At 38.3% G+C, this 16,115-nt stretch overlaps 1 protein-coding gene across 4 annotated transcripts in view; it reads right to left on the reverse strand.

Annotated features, from left to right (window-relative positions):
* The window catches only part of LOC149312325 (metabotropic glutamate receptor 8), a 627,813-nt gene that overhangs the window by 476,728 nt on the left and 134,970 nt on the right, over nt 1-16,115 (reverse strand). For all 4 annotated transcript variants that reach the window (XM_089524400.1, XM_089524401.1, XM_089524399.1 and 1 more), the window contains exon 3: nt 15,332-15,548. In XM_089524400.1, coding sequence (XP_089380526.1) covers nt 15,332-15,548 — 217 coding nt within the window. The remainder of the gene's footprint in view (nt 1-15,331; nt 15,549-16,115) is intronic.

The following is a 16,115-nucleotide window of genomic DNA, read 5'->3' on the forward strand; positions in this document are numbered from 1 at the left end:
TGTCTGAGATCTTGCAGGGCTTTGCGGTGTATGTGATTCAATGGGTTTACTCTACTTTGGACTAACAACTAGATTTGGCCCCAATTGTTCATAGTTTCTTTCCCAGTCCTAAATAAAAATGCCAAGAATTGAATGAAAGAAGATTATTGCACTGGGGTTAAATCGTTCCCCGGTGCATTCTAACATGCCCCTGCGGGGGTGCGCACAAAGCGTGACGGGAACACGATGGGGCCCATAACGCCAGTTTACTGCACACCGGAACGCCACCTTTGCGTTCCCATTGAGTTCCAGGGGACGCCATTTCTGGGGACGCTTTGAAACAGTTCCCAGAAATGGTGCCCTCTGAAACTCAATGGGAACACGATGGGAACACCTGGTGGCAAAGGCAGCGTTCCGGTGCGCAGTAAACTGGCGTTCTGGGCCCCATTGCGTTCCCGTCATGCTCCATGCAGCTCCCGTTAGAACGCACCGGGGAACGTTTTAACCCCGGTGCGATAATCTTCAAAGTGTCTGAAACCATCTACAGGCCAAACTTGTGTCCAATTTGTTTATCAGTTTGAAGAAATGGATGTATGAGTAAAACATAACTGTGGCCAAACTTAAACTACAATCCATCTTCACATATTAGAAATGTAGGAGTTTATCACACTAGAGTGATCCCGCAGGAAAACAGGAGTTAAACACGATATAACATGAAGATAACCCAGAAATGTCCAAGGTTTATCACACGACATCACAGTTAATGTGAAATAATGTGACGTTAATCCGCAGTTAAAGCAGAGGAAACCAGCAGCTTTTTAAATTCAGTTTGTTCCGAATTTAGAAAGCTGCTGGTTTCCTCTGCTTTAACTGCGGATTAGCTTTGCGTTATTTCATTTTAACAGCATTCAGTGTGATAAACTTTCTGAATTTTCAAGTTCTGTTTAAATTTGAATTTAACTTAACTTTTGTTTAACTCCCGTTTTCTTGTGGGATCTCACTAGTGTGATAAAGCTCGTAGAGAAAATATTGATTTGCATGGGGATCAGGTAGGATCCAAAACCAAGGAGAAAGGACTGACAGTCTATATGTTCAACACTCACTGACAGTGAAAGCACAATATATATATATATATATATATATATATCAAACAGTCACTGCAGATCAAACATCACAAAGGTATCACATTCCTTCAAAGATAGAACTTTTCAGTGGCTGCAGTTCACATGTTTAAGTGTGAGTCACCAAATGATACACATGACATTTATGAATATAATCATATCCTTCTGTGGATACCAATTAGCCAACTACTTTCTTCAATGAACGTGTTCTGGAATCCAGGTCTATTTTCCCATACTTGATTGACCTTCCTGTGAACTCTAGTTTTACTTTGCTCCGTGTTTGTGTGCAAGAGTGAGAGAGAGTACTTTTCAAAAGAAGCAACCCTCTTTTTCTTCAGATTTTTTTTTCTCCTGAGGAAAAAACCTCAGCATCAATGCTATACTCAGATCTCAGTAACCTTCAAAATCAGAAGCCTTGGAATTTTATTACTATAAAGTAATTTATCTTCTCCTAAACTCCCCAGGAAACTGATCATATTGCATAATTAAAAATGTATTAAATTACTTGGGAAAAAATAACTGGAGATAATTCTGGCCTATCTTTGAGTATATGAATATCTCTCCCTTTTTTAAAAAAATGCATTTTGTTTCAAGTTCCTATCAAAGAATATGTGAATGAGTTATGCGGGTTATTCATCAAATAAAAAGTATGATGTCATTTGTACTTTTATATATGTGGAGATTTCATTTCATTTATTTATTTTATTTTATTTTTGAATTTCTATCCCACCCTTTTCCCCAAGATGAGATTTATAGAGGCTTACAATAAATTTAAAAAGAAAGCAAAAACATTTGTTTGCAAAAGTTTAAAAAGAATTGAATAACAATATGATTTTAAAATGTGGTCAAAAACAGTTACAACCATTTAAACCCATTTAAAACATAATTTCTAGTCAAAAACAAAAACAAACCATAAAATACACCACTTTACACACAAACTACCACGCCGTAATTAAAAGTCAAAGGCTTCCCTGAATAAAAAAATCTTCACCTTCCGGCGAAAAGAAAGCAGGGAGGAGGTCAACCGGATCTCAAGTGGAAGGGGATTCCACAGCTTGCAAGCAGCCATGAAGAAGGCTCTTTTCTGAGTCCCCACCAAATGCACCTGCAAATGTGGTGGGACTGACAGACAGTCCTCTTCTGCAGTTGTTAAACCTCATGTTGACTTATATAGAGAGATATGGTCTTTCAGATAGTCTGGACACAAGCTCTATAAGGCTTTAAAAGTCAAAAGAGGTATTGTAATATAGTGCCCCTGAATGCCATCCCAGAGAGGCAGCCCAGACAGATATCTTGGTTGTTAGTATAGAAAGCCACTGAGAGTTTCAGCAAAACCAGAGTGGCACACTCTCCCATCTAGTTCCCTATATAGGTCATCTACAAAGCTGTCCCTGTCCCATAGCCAAGCCTAAAGCCAGACTGAAATGGATCTAGCTAATTCATTTCATCTAGGAACCCCTGGAGTCTCCCAACACACATTCTAGAACCTTGCCCAATAAAGAGATGTTGGGACTGGTTGATGATTTTCCAGTATGCTGGGGTTCAGGGAGGATCCTCCCCCCCATAAAGTCTTCACTACAGCCTCTTTCCAAATCATGCTGAGCACAACAAGCTTCTGTTCATGTCATCAGGAATATGCATCAAATGAAACTATTGTTAGCCAATATCAGTCCCTCCTAGAACAAATTGAGGTGCTGAGTACCAAGACCTATTTTGTCAAAAGAGGACCACTCAGAAATACAGCCACTTTAAGTTGCTTTGCTTTAAGAGTGTATCACTAAAACGCCACTTTTCAATTATACAGTACAGTGCCATTTTGTTACTGGCAGTCAGTCTGTTTACAGCTTTTGTGCAATTTATATCTCAGTGTCACATTCAGCCATTCATTTATTATTCTTACTTTTGCGTCATTTTTTTTAGACCTAGCACTATTGCACACTTAATAAATGATAGTGTATATGTTTTAGGCTTTTACATGTACAGGACAATAAAACAAGGCTGTGATTAACTTTAAGGTGATATTCACTTTACAACAGTGGTCTGGAACCTAATGCACTTTATTAGGGAAAGTGTAAAAGGGATTTAATAACTCTGGAAAATATTGAGGTTCGTAGAAATCAGGGGAGCCTAGAGGCAAGCCTTCCAAAATGGCAGCCCATTAAAGACTGAGACTGGTTTATGCTCTTGTCAAGAAAACCCTATGGTAACTTCACCTTAGGGTCAGCATAAGTCAGAAACAACTTGAAAGGACACAACAATGACAATTTTGGCATAGGGAAGCAAAACAGAGCATAGTACCTGAGGGAAGACAGTATTAGCTGGCTTGAATACTGATCAAGAATGCTCTACTCAGCACTTTTTCTTTTTCTTTTCTTTTTTGCATGTCCCACTTATAGTGACCTATATTTGTTTTTTTAAAATCTCATGCTCTTCACCCAGACAAAAACTGCACACACAAGGAGTTAGATTAAAGCAAACTATGCATAACAAAACAGTGAATCTTCACTGGACAAAATATAGTCTCTGCCAATATCCTTATTTCTTGAGTTCTGGCCAAGAAGACTATGCAGATTTAGTCTTCTAAAGCAGCATTGTTTGATACTTTTTGAGTTAATCCACTTTATTTTAATTATACATTAGCGATGCCTATATCACTTAATCATCTGTGTATGTAAAACTACTAGAGCAGGGCTCATTTACAAGAACAGTGAGCCAAGATCCTAATCCTAGTTAGATGGGGCTGATAAAGTTACAAATAGTGTATTTATTTATGTACAAATGAAATGAAATTAACTTCTCATTATTAGCTTAGCTTGTGGCATTTTCTGCTACATTTTCAGCAGTAGCAGAAAATGCCACAAACCATCCTGGGCATAAAATACTGTTTGAAAACACTGAAAGTCTGACCATACCAACCACTACCATGTCAGGATGCACAGGGAAGCCATTGAAATCCACAAACATCTGGATAATTTCAATCAGAAAGAAGAAACCCTTAAAGTGAACAAAATTTGGCTACCAGTCCTGAGGAATAGCAAAATACGGACTCAGCAAATGCAAATGGGAAACCACTCAAAGTCAGGGGCTTTCCCAGCAGATAAAAATCACCAATTAGCAGACACTAATCCTCTTTTGCATTAGCCTCCCAGCCTGAGGCCTGCCATCAGCACAGAACAATACTGTACGCACACATATACACACACATACACACACACACTTTTTCCAGGCAAGCATTCTCTGAAGATGCCAGGCACAGATGCTGGCGAAACATCAGGAAGAAACTCTTCCAGAACATGGCCACACAGCCCAAGAAACCCACAAAAAACATCTTAGAATAACATATAATACTGGTTTTAAAGGAATTGTATTGGTTACCAATATACTTTTGATCAGAATTGTGGTACTGGTAATGACATTTAAACTCCTAAATGGCTTTGCACCTTGATACTGAAAGGAGCACCTCTCCAGGTATTTGCCCATCTGAGATGTAATATCTGCTGGAGGTGACCTCCTATGTGCCCCATCAGGGAAATTTGCTAAGGAAGGACATGGGAGGGGGACTTCTCTGTTGTGGCACCCCAGGAAGGGGGAAACCCTACTTTTGGAAGCCCTATTGACACCAACATAGTTGTAATTTCAAGGGGTAAAATTGTTCATTAAATCTTTTGGGGCCCACCTAACCCTCAAGTATGCATAGTTTTAAATCATTTCAAACTATTTTAAGCATTTAACTTTTAACTTGGTAAATTGTTAAATATATTTTAGCCTTTAAAAAGGATTTTCATTATTTATACTGTTTCAGATTTGTCAGGTTGGTTTTAATGTATACTGTCATAAGATCTCTGGATAGAGGGTGGGATATAAATAATTTAAGCAATAAAGAAATATAATTAAGTTTGATGCTTCTTTACTTCATCTCTTCCAGTGAATACCATTGTGCCTCAAGAGGAGATAAATGGTCTGCAAGCTCATGGAGATACATAATGAACACAATTGATTTGTGTCCCTCTCTGACACATCATTGCTAGACATCCATCTATCTCCATTTCAAATGTTACAGGGTCAGACTTGAAGACATATGGTTGACATGCTGTAAACTGGTTCACCTTGAAAGGCCACTCTAAATATATATATAGCATCATCCCAAAACTTTGTGCAGGCTCTTGCATACACATAGGTGACCCTATACACTGAAAGATGTCCCTCTTTCTAGCCTTTGATGAACAATATTCTCCATGCAGAGGTGAAAGAAGAAATCTTGGCAGGGTCAGAACTGAATAATGTGGGTTAGAAAATATGCATACATACTACAGTCATTGAATTCAAGATATCATGCATTTTTAAAATGCCCACTTTCCTCTGGCCTAAGAAGGCGATGAAATCATATATTCTAATTAATTCCATTAATTAATTTTTAGATCTTGATCACACAACCCAAGCTTGTCAAAGCTTTATTTCCTAAATTAATGGGAAGGGGTATCTTCATTCCCTTAAGTGAACTTGAAAAATCTCAGCCTTCAGCATTGCCACAAGGATGCAGTGAAAAATCCAATTAAACAGAGCCGAAAGGTATCTTTCTGCATGATTTTTTTTAATACAGCTGTCTTCTTCTCAAATAAACAGAAGAACAATTATGGAGAGGGGAACACCTTGCTGAAGCAGTAGAACATAATGTTTATTAACAGTAGTAAGGATAAGAATTAAAATTGTCTGTTTAATAATAATCTCCTAAAAATTATGTTTCACTTTTTAAAAGGCTTCTGCAATATCTGGTAAAATTACTTAATTTTTTCCCCTGGAACCCTTTTAATGCTTCTGCAATATTAATGCACTCAGACATCTCCATTGCAGTGTTTCAAATATAGCTATGGTTCTGTTTATCCGTGTGAGTGTTTAATATTACTTACAGCTTGCAAGCTGAAATAAATTTATCAGTGGTATTCCACTTCAGCAATATTCTGAAGATATATATTTAAAGACCCTGGATGCTTTCAATGTCTGCTCAGAAGAGTGAGATGGAAGATCAGGATGCCATCAAAGTTAAGAAAATTGGGCCTTACGGGAGCTTTGAAAGGAAGAAAAGCTGCCTTTTATGGCTGATCTTCTGAATTATGTCCTCAATTTAGGAAACTTTCATTCATGTGACTGAGGCCTTGCCTGCACAGGCCAAGTAAAATGCCCTTCCCACATCCTCTTAGCAGGGAGGCTGGACAACGCACAACCTAAACCCCTGTGCTGATGCAAACAGATTGGACAATGTCTGGCCCATTCAGCACCAAATTCATAGTATACCCTGCTCTAGGGAAACCAAGACAGTTGTCCCCTTGTTCTTATACCCACTATTCCAGGGGATTTCCTGAGTCTCATGAATATTTTATGACAGGCACCGTGGAAAGAAACTAAAAAGCTAATTGATGAAATCTGTCTCCCCATCTTATTTCAGCATAGAGCTGGCCCTCCAGATAATGTAAAAACTCCCTGTTGGCTCCAGATCTTCCTGGAAGACCTGGAGCCCTCCACTGCAATGCCAGGTGGCTGTTTAAAATGCATCCCACTCACTCACTCTGAAGTCAGAATGAGATACTCAAAAATGTGATCAAGGCTGAGTGCCTTGTTCTTAGCTCAGTGCAAAGTGGGGGTGAAACTTACTTCAGTGCTGGTAATGGGCTATTCCCAGAGTATCCTGGTCTGTGCAGACACCACCTGGGAAGAATCAAGTTTGGGGCCCAAGATATTTGGCTGCCTGAGGTAAAGAAGGTGGGGCCCTTCAATCCAGTTAGAAAGCCAATAGGACTGGTTGTTGAAACCTACTTCAGTGCTGGTAATGGCAACGGTTCTCCACCACACACATTTAAACACAGCAGGGAATACTATGTGAACACACAATATTTTCTTCCAAGATACAGGAAAGGCGAAGAGAATCAAAAAGTGCTGGAGGCTGCCACTGTTGTATCCCTAGCATCTGTCACTTCAGACATTTGCTTTACCTGCCTAATGGTAGGGCTGGCCTTCCACCAAGGCCTGATGATAATAATAATAATAAAATTTTTATTTATATCCCGCCCTTCCAAAAGATCAGGGCGGCTTACAGCATGCAACACGTGCATCAAAATACAAAGTTAAAAACACATACAGCAATCTTAAAATAACAATAAAAATCCCCATTAGCCCAGCCTCATGGCCACGGAAGAGGAGGGAGGCCCACAGGATATTTAATCGGGGAATGCCTGATTGAATAGGAAGGTTTTGAGGTCCTTCCTAAATTGGGCCAGGGTGGAAGATGAGCGGAGCTCCGTGGGCAGCGTATTCCAAAGGGCTGGGGCAGCTGTGGAAAAGGTCCTTCTTGAAGTAGAAGCTAACCTGGCCCCAGGCACCTTCAGCAGTTGCTGCCCAGATGTTCTGAGGGTGCGAGGCGGAATGTACGGAGAGAGGCGGTCCTTCAGGTAACCTGAAGTGTCAACCGTTTCCTTATCCTTCCTCCAATGTAACAGCACTATCACTTTGTCTTCTCTGTGGAAGTTGCTAGGTTTTCTGACCATGTTCTGATTATTGAACAGAGTTGAATATATTCTTCTGGCTATGATTCAGCTACATAACTTATACTTTCAAGTTCTCTGAACATTTAGCAAGTTGTGCCTTGCGGTGTTATACTCCAATTTTCCCACTGGCTTACCCATGATACATGAAGGATTGTAATTAATCTTCCCCTTTCCTCCTTAATTAATGATATTATATCACTCTGTGGCGTTTTTCCAGAGTGTTCTGTTGCCTATAGGCTAGCTAGATCATATGTCTTTCTACATTGAATGAACTGAGATCCAGTGGAGGCTAACACTAGGGAAACCAGGGCAGACAGTTCTCCCCTTCCAGAGTATTTCCTGACATTCTTGACTGGCACAGTGGAAAGAGACTAAAAAGCTAATTGATGAAATCTGTCTCTCCAACTAGTTTCAGCATAGAGCAGAGGAGTATATTGCCCTCCAGGTATTGTTGGAATGCAGTTCCTATAATGCCTTACCATTGATTATACTCAGAAAGACAGATGGCAGTTACTACCCAACGACATCTGGGAGGCTCCGAGGGTTGCCAGATTTCAGGGTCTGGTCCCTCTCTCTCGTCCGAGTGTGAGGGATGAATCTCAGAGCAAGGGTTTTAGTCCCGAACTGGCTACCTTAAAGGCTGCACAATCCCCAGCTCTGCTACACTGGTAAAATCTCACAGTTCTGACTAAAGAGAGTCTGTAGCTTGTCTTACATTTTAATTGTATTTCAAAGTAAAATCCTTTTTTAAAAAATCAGTCATTCTAAGCGTGACTGCATTTATTCAGGTTCCCAAAATACAGTCCTAGCCAGCTTTAGATTCTGGCCTGAAGTTGTGACTTTGCTGCATAAAGAGGCCTTATTAAGCATCTCCTGACAGATTTTTATTGTGGCTCTCACAAAGAGTTGGGAAAAATATTAAAAAAACAATCTTGGCATTCACCCGCCCCAATATTTCCCCCTTTCAGGGACTGTAAAATAATATTTTAATGTATAAATCAATTTGTTCCATATGAATTCAATTTTTGACTTCAATGCTACAGAGAAGAAAGATTACTAGATATATATTGTATTTCTGCTATTACCTGGGATTTGTTTACTTAAAGGGGAGGACACACTGTCACAAGTGTGCCTTTAAAAAAGAAGCGTTTGGAACAATAAGTTACCCACCAAACTAAGAAGACATTTCAAGGTAATTTGAAAAATATGAATACATAAAAGTAACAACCATTATTTCCATGTATGCAACATAGTGCATTATATAATATCTTTTGAATATATCAGATTTTAATATATATACAGTTTTAGCCCTATATTAATATCAAACATTTCACATGTCAGCCAGCAATTTAAGCTGCTTGACATCTTCCTGTATCATTTTTGTCTTTGTCTGACATACACACATACACTCCCACACACACTCTCTAAAAGTGAAGCTTATGCTTTTATGCTCATTATGTATAACATTTACCACCCACACTTCTACTTATCGTTTATACATCACCAAGTGGGGGGAACTGCAAGGTGATCTTCAGGGCACAGAAAAAACATAACAATTGCCCAGGTGGCTACTGTGCTACCTCTGTACATTATTCCCTGTGGCTGTTGCTTGACACAACCAGAAAATCAAGTACAGCGGTTTGCCAGGGAGATCCAGCAGTTCCATCCAAGCTACTGCAAATTATAAAATGGCACCAGGAAAGAGAAGTACTACAGTAGCATGGAAAAAAAAGTCTACATCCATGTAGCTACTACATCTGAATGGCTTGCAAAAATGGAGCAGCTATCCAGATATGGGTTATAAAATGGTAACCAAACAAAAATTAACAAAGGAAAATGAAGGGGGTGGGAAATGTAAGAGGGAATATAGTGACAAGAATAATTATTTTAGTATATGTAGGGATGTTACTATTCAACTATTCATCCTTGCAGCTGATGATGAATCATTTCCACAGTTTTATCCACACTATGAAGACAATGAATATTTCTGTAAAATTTTCACCTGGTAAATACACAACAAGAGTTCCAAGGAGATTATCCTGCACAGAAATTATTTTATTTTACTTTAGCATGAAAATGGTCAGTTTTATACAATCCCCCCCCCCCCCACACACACACACACAATCCTCATGCTGGATGGATGAAAATGGTGGTTGTATTTGGGAACAAGTAACTTTTTTCAAACTTGGTATCCAGGAACATAAATGCTACTACTATGGGGGAGATCAAGAAAGAGAAATGAAGAATGACAAACTGGGAAGACCAGTTCATATCATTGCCCAATAATATTACTGACCTTCCTAACTCTAACCCTCAAAGCCACAGAACAAATTTCATTTCCCCCCAAAACCTTCCACAGCATTTATCCCTGCTCAAAACTATTCCATCAATGCTTTTACACTGACAGATTATTCGGTTTCTCAGTATTATGAGTAGAGAGAGAGAGAGTGAGAGTTCAAAAGGTGCTGAATGTTTTCCCTTAATAATAAGCTGAAGTGTTCTGTCTTGTCGTTTTTATTCTCTCCTTTAAGTGCCTGTCATAAGAGGCATCTACTTCCCATCAAGACTCAAGCTGATGCTTCACTGGCCGCTAGGAGGGATAAAACCTGTCCTCCAGCATTCCACACCCATTAAGGCGATGGATTGGATTTTTGTAATAAGAACGTTGCAATAACTGAACCAAGCAAAAAGGCAGCACCCCAGAGATACAATGTTTAATCATTTTCTGCTGCCAGAGTTTGAGAAATGAAAGGCCAACCACTGTGCTTTTCTTGCTAGCAACCCAGGCTTTAGCTGTCACTTCTTTGGGTCCATGATGCTTGAATGAAACACACCAGAGTGTATATATGGGTCTGCAGGCAGATATAATTAGAGAAGAGGAGGCCTCTATTGACTAGCCCAATAAAACTTTTAGAAAAGGAATATCAACAAACTACCATGCCTAATTATTTGGTTAATGTAGGAATGATGATCATGCAGACTAATGGTCATGTGAAATGTATCCACAGCAATCCTGCCTCATAAGGCCTCATCACCCACCCAAATATTTGTAGATCGATCGATCGATAGATAGATAGATAGATAGATAGATAGATAGATAGCAATACAGATATAGATATTGCTGAAGCCCCTTTAAAAGAGTTTGCTAAACACAAACAACCTGTTTCAGCCTTCTTCACAAAATCACTTAAAAGGCAAGAAGTACTGACATAACATCACTCCTGGTCACCCAAAATGGTGCCACACCAGCATATCTGTGCCCTTCCAGAACTATGAAGGGGATGAAATTCTGTTGATAGGGCCTTGCCCTATATTTTCAAAGACTATTTGCAAGTTCAGACTAATTCTGCACAAACTTAGTATGAATGGGTTATTGTTTTTCTGTTCAGAAAATGCTATTTCCTGTACAGAAAAGGCTGTATTTGAGGATTCATTCCACACAAAATTACATGTGGTCTTTTGTGCAGAACACCAAATTTTCCATGCAAATAGCCATATGTTCTGCACAAAGTAGGTGCATTTTGTACTAAATAAGTCCCAAACTGTAAGGATTCTCACTAGTCTAGGATTCTCCTCAGAGTTTCTTGACACTTGAGAAATACATTTTTGACCATTTGTTGAATACATTTTAATATTCTGTCCATTGTTACCTAGGAGCCCTTCAAATTTGTAACTAAGAGTAGAGAAACCTGTCAGTGTTGCTGTCATTCGTTTTCTTATTTTTCTTTATATTTTACTTAATATATACATTTCGGGGAGCCATTTCTTCCTTAATATTCACATTTTTGCAAGTCATTTTCCCTAATATAGTGCAATTGTTTATGTTGCTTTCATAACTTTCATTTATGAATGCCTCTGAGCATTTTCACCTTTTAGACATTTTGGTACACATACTTTAAAAGAAAAACTACATATAAGGCTGCATCTACACTGCATAAATAATCCAGTTTGACATCGCTTTAACTGCCATGTCTCAATGCCATGGACTTCTGGGAACTGTAGTTTGTTGTGGCATTAGACCTCTATAACAGAGAAGGCTGTCTCACAAAATTACAGTTCCCAGAATTCCATAGCATTGCACCATGGCAGTTTTGTGGTATTGAACTGGATTTTTTCTGCAGTGCAGATGCATGCATAAATTTCCAAAAAGTGTGACTTCAAAAGGATACCTGTCTTGGTTCATGCACATGTCTCGGTGTGAGATAATATATTTGCATTAAAAAGTCAACTGAACCAGCTTCTCACTCATTTCAATATATAATCCAGCATCCTTTTTCCATACTTGGTTAGACAAATGACCAACAGGAATCCCATATGCACATTCTGGTCAACTGTCTCCTCTCTCCACCACTGATGCATCTGAAGAAGCAAACCTAGACTATGAAAGATTATGCTACATCTTCTTTCACAGTTAGCCTCAAATGTGCTACAAGATGCCTTTGCATACTGATATTCCAGACTAACACCATGTTTCCCTTTGATTTGATTCACCTGTAATGCTGTATACGCAAGTTGCTTCTTCTTGATCTACTCCTATCAGCACTCTCTCTCTACTTGTCCATAACCCAGATCTTGCTGAAGGGCCCCCAATCCTCATGAAAGTCTTGCAAAGCGGAGAGGGAAGCAGCATATGGAAGATGTACAGAAATTTGCCTTTATGCAAATTTTACCTTTTGGACTACTATTACTATAAGTCACCAGCAGTGGCCATATTGGCTGGGAGATTCTGGGGGTTATACAGTGGACCCTTGTTATAGGCTGGGGTTTGGTTCCAAGATCCCCCATGTATAACAAAATCCGTGTATGCTCAAGTCCCATTAACTATAATGCCACAGCAAAATGGTGTCCCTTATTAAAAAAAATGGAAAATCAGGGTTTGATATTTGAAATTTATACTTTTTTGAACATTTTCAAACCATGGATGCTTGAATCCGTGTATAAAAAGCCGTGTATGAGAAGGGCCGGCTGTAGTCCCAAAAAGGAACTTTTCCAAGTTCTATCTAATACAGAAAGGATTCTCTTTATAGTGCACTTATTTTTTCTACCTAGTTTTTTCTAACTCTAATTGTTCAGAATTAAAGCTATTCATATGTTAGACAAACAGATTAATTATGTTCCACTCATTTCTTTCATAAAAATTCTTTTTCTTTTTCTGTCAAAAGTACAGGAACACAGAGCTTGGGAAGGCAGACTGTCAGCCTTGTCAAACCTGTAAAAGCCAGGAATCAGGTATCTTCATCTACTACATTGTCTTCAGACAATAATTCACATTTTGACATTTTATAACCAGTAGTTTTGCAGCTTCATTTACAACCATTGTCCTAGGAATTATTAATATTCAGCTGGGTTGTGCACTACATGTGATCTTTGCTGATGCCTAATAGAAACCTGTGACATGTTATTGAGGTCCCACATTGACCTTTTCATTATGCCGCTTTGAGTCGACAGTCCATTCATTTCCCTTTTGAATATTTAAGGAAATGACAAGCAGAAAGCACAGCCAAATGCATTTACAGAATTCTTAAAGGCTTGTAACCTAAAACAACACAGGATTTCTTTTTTTTTTCTTTTTAAGTAGCAGTATTGTTCAAAGCCAGTTCTGTTCTTAGTCTCTTTGTTTACAAGTTATTAAATATTTGGCCAAACCCCAAATATTCCCAAAATCTATACAAGTTTAAAGGCATGTTTTTTCTGACTCTTACTCCAAAGAACAGTTGCAAAATTTATAAATCATGATACAATGGTGAGACGGCTGTTTCCTAAGTATACCTGTGAGATTTAATATAAATTACTTGGATATCAGAGATCTGAAAAAGTTTTTCAGTTCATGAGCCAGACTTCAGGTAACTACACTGCTTCAGGTTTCTGTGGTAATGTCATCTTTACTAGAGCCATCCATCAATCATTTATACACAATCAGATTACTGTTGCTCAGGCTACTGAAATTGACAAGAGAAGATCACTGCAAAGTGTGCACTGAATACAAACAGTCAGTTCTTGGTGGCTCTGATCTTGAGTATTCCAAACATCTTCAACAGACCACATATCCATACATCTATAAACTGACATTAGCACGACTTCAAGGTGATAATCATGCACCCTCCAGATGTTTCTGGACTGCAGCTTTCATATTTCGTCCCCTTTGGCTGTGCTGCCTTGAACTATTAGGAGTTGCAGTCCAAGATGATCTGGAGGTCCAGAGGATTCCACTGTTTTAAATGCAACATGTTGCTTCATTTGAGTACCCTCAGATTTGAAGACTGAATTGAATTGTTTTGCAATTTACCAGATAAAACAATTTTCTCCATTATTCCAAGTAGATGAAATAGTTTTCTGTGAATATTTAGGACATACTGCCATTCTGAGTACCAGCAAAGAACAGCTGCCAGATTTGGACTGAGAAATCTCCATTCACCCATAACTCTCAGTTGTTTACCTTGGGCCATTCACTCTTCTCAGACTCATCAATTTCACAAAGTTGCTGGATTAGTAAAATGAATGCCACCATGCATGCCACTCTGAAAACCTGAAAGTTTGCCTGAAGGTTTGTTTGTTTGTTTATTTGTTTCCATTTGAGATGGTGACACCACGGGTTTGCTGAATACTTTTCTTTTAGATCTGTTACATAAGCATTACTTAGTAGATTGAAACTTACTGATGAACATTTATGAATACCAGTACCACAACACCCCATTATTCACAGTTCTCTTTTCATCATTTAATGCACACTAAAAATCTATTGTTCTTTAAAAAGCCCCAGTTTTCCAGACAAAAAATAACTACTCTAATGAGCACCCGATAGATAAAGATCAAAGAGACAAGAGAAAAACACCTCATGCTAATGACTTTGCTTTTATATAGCACCATTTCATCCTAAAATTAACAACTAGGGTATGTCAGGAGTTAGTTAAGCAAGTAAAAACTGGATCAACAAGATTTTTAAAATGCATGAACCATAATAGGAAAGAGCTACCAGCTATAGTGTTTAAAGCCCCCATATTCATCATAATCACAATATGTATTATTCTCACTCTTCCTAATGTGTTTCAAAGTTTGATTTTTGATGTCCCATTTAATATGAGAGGAGTGAAAGGCAGATTCAGAATATAATTGTTTTTCATCCTATGCAAATGTCATTCTGTTACAAAAGTGTACTGAGGAATCCGGATGCCAATCCAACCAAGGTGACCATTCATTCATGAAATCACCAAGGATCTACGCATATTTGAGAGAACAAGTCTCAATGATGTATAGTATCTCTTGGTGCTTTCTTTTTCCATACTGAAGAAAGGAAAAACATACTCCAAACACTATCAGGCATTTATTACTCTTAGTCCTGATCCCTTCTCTTTCCACAATGAAGAAACAAGTGGTCCATACACACCCCAGACAATCACCAGTCAAAGATTTAATTTCCACCACCATCTTTCCAAACAATAGTGTTATGATTTTATTTGGCTTCTCACAACTTTGATTTATTTGCTTTCTAACCCACTATGACAATGTCACATTAACAGATCAATGACAAACAAAACTAGCAATACCACATTGAGCTTCCCTCAAAGAGTTTCATCATTCTACAACAATCAGTCAGACCTCAAAACAATGCTCAAGAGTTTGCTAACTTGTCAACCCTAAATACATTTGGTTTGGGGTTTTTTTAAAAAAATAAATAAATAGATGTCCACTTACCTATTTCCCTTGAGATCTGCATAAATGCTTCAACACCACTCTCCCCATAGTTCCCCTCTGAAGCCAGTGTTGACACATAGTTCCATCCAAGTGCTGTCACAATGTCGACCATGGCTTGGGCTTGATAGGAGTCAGGAGGTACCACTCGAGAGAAAAAATCATACCTGGTGTTATCACTTAACTCTGGAGCTGTAGATGCATAGCTGATTTGAGGTATCTGCAAAAAAAAAAAAAAAAAAACCCATATGAGTGGGTTTCATATGTCTTTCTAAAAAACTTGGGATGTAGAGAAAGACTTTTAATGAAAGCTACATGCATCATTCCCCAAAATAGTAATACTTTTCTCCATTCCAAAGTATTGACCACTTTCAAGAAGACAAATATTTCAGTTAAAAATAAACATTTTGGTTTCTTCAAATGTTATGGATGACCCAAAAAAGAGCTGACTTTTTAGAAACTAGACCAAAAGTGAAAGAAAAGTGGATTGCTATGATTCTGGAGTCATATTGTTCACTGTGAATGTGAGGAGATTAGATAGATAGATAGATAGATAGATAGATAGATAGATAGATAGATAGAGATATATATATTGAGAGAGAGAGAGAGCACATACTGTTCTGTTATTTAGCATAATAATAAGCACAATTATATGTAATCAAAGTGTAGTACATTATTTAAATGTATTAGTATCCTAAGTACCTGGCTTCAACCAGGTTTAAAAATCCATTAGTCACATTCTCATCCCAACACTTCTCTCTTGTCCTTCACCCCCACAGTCTTCTTC

This window comes from Sceloporus occidentalis, unplaced genomic scaffold (genome assembly GCF_023333645.1).
Source record: "Sceloporus occidentalis isolate IW3139 unplaced genomic scaffold, rSceOcc1.0.p SCAF_5, whole genome shotgun sequence".
In the NCBI taxonomy this organism is placed as follows: Eukaryota; Metazoa; Chordata; class Lepidosauria; order Squamata; family Phrynosomatidae; genus Sceloporus; species Sceloporus occidentalis.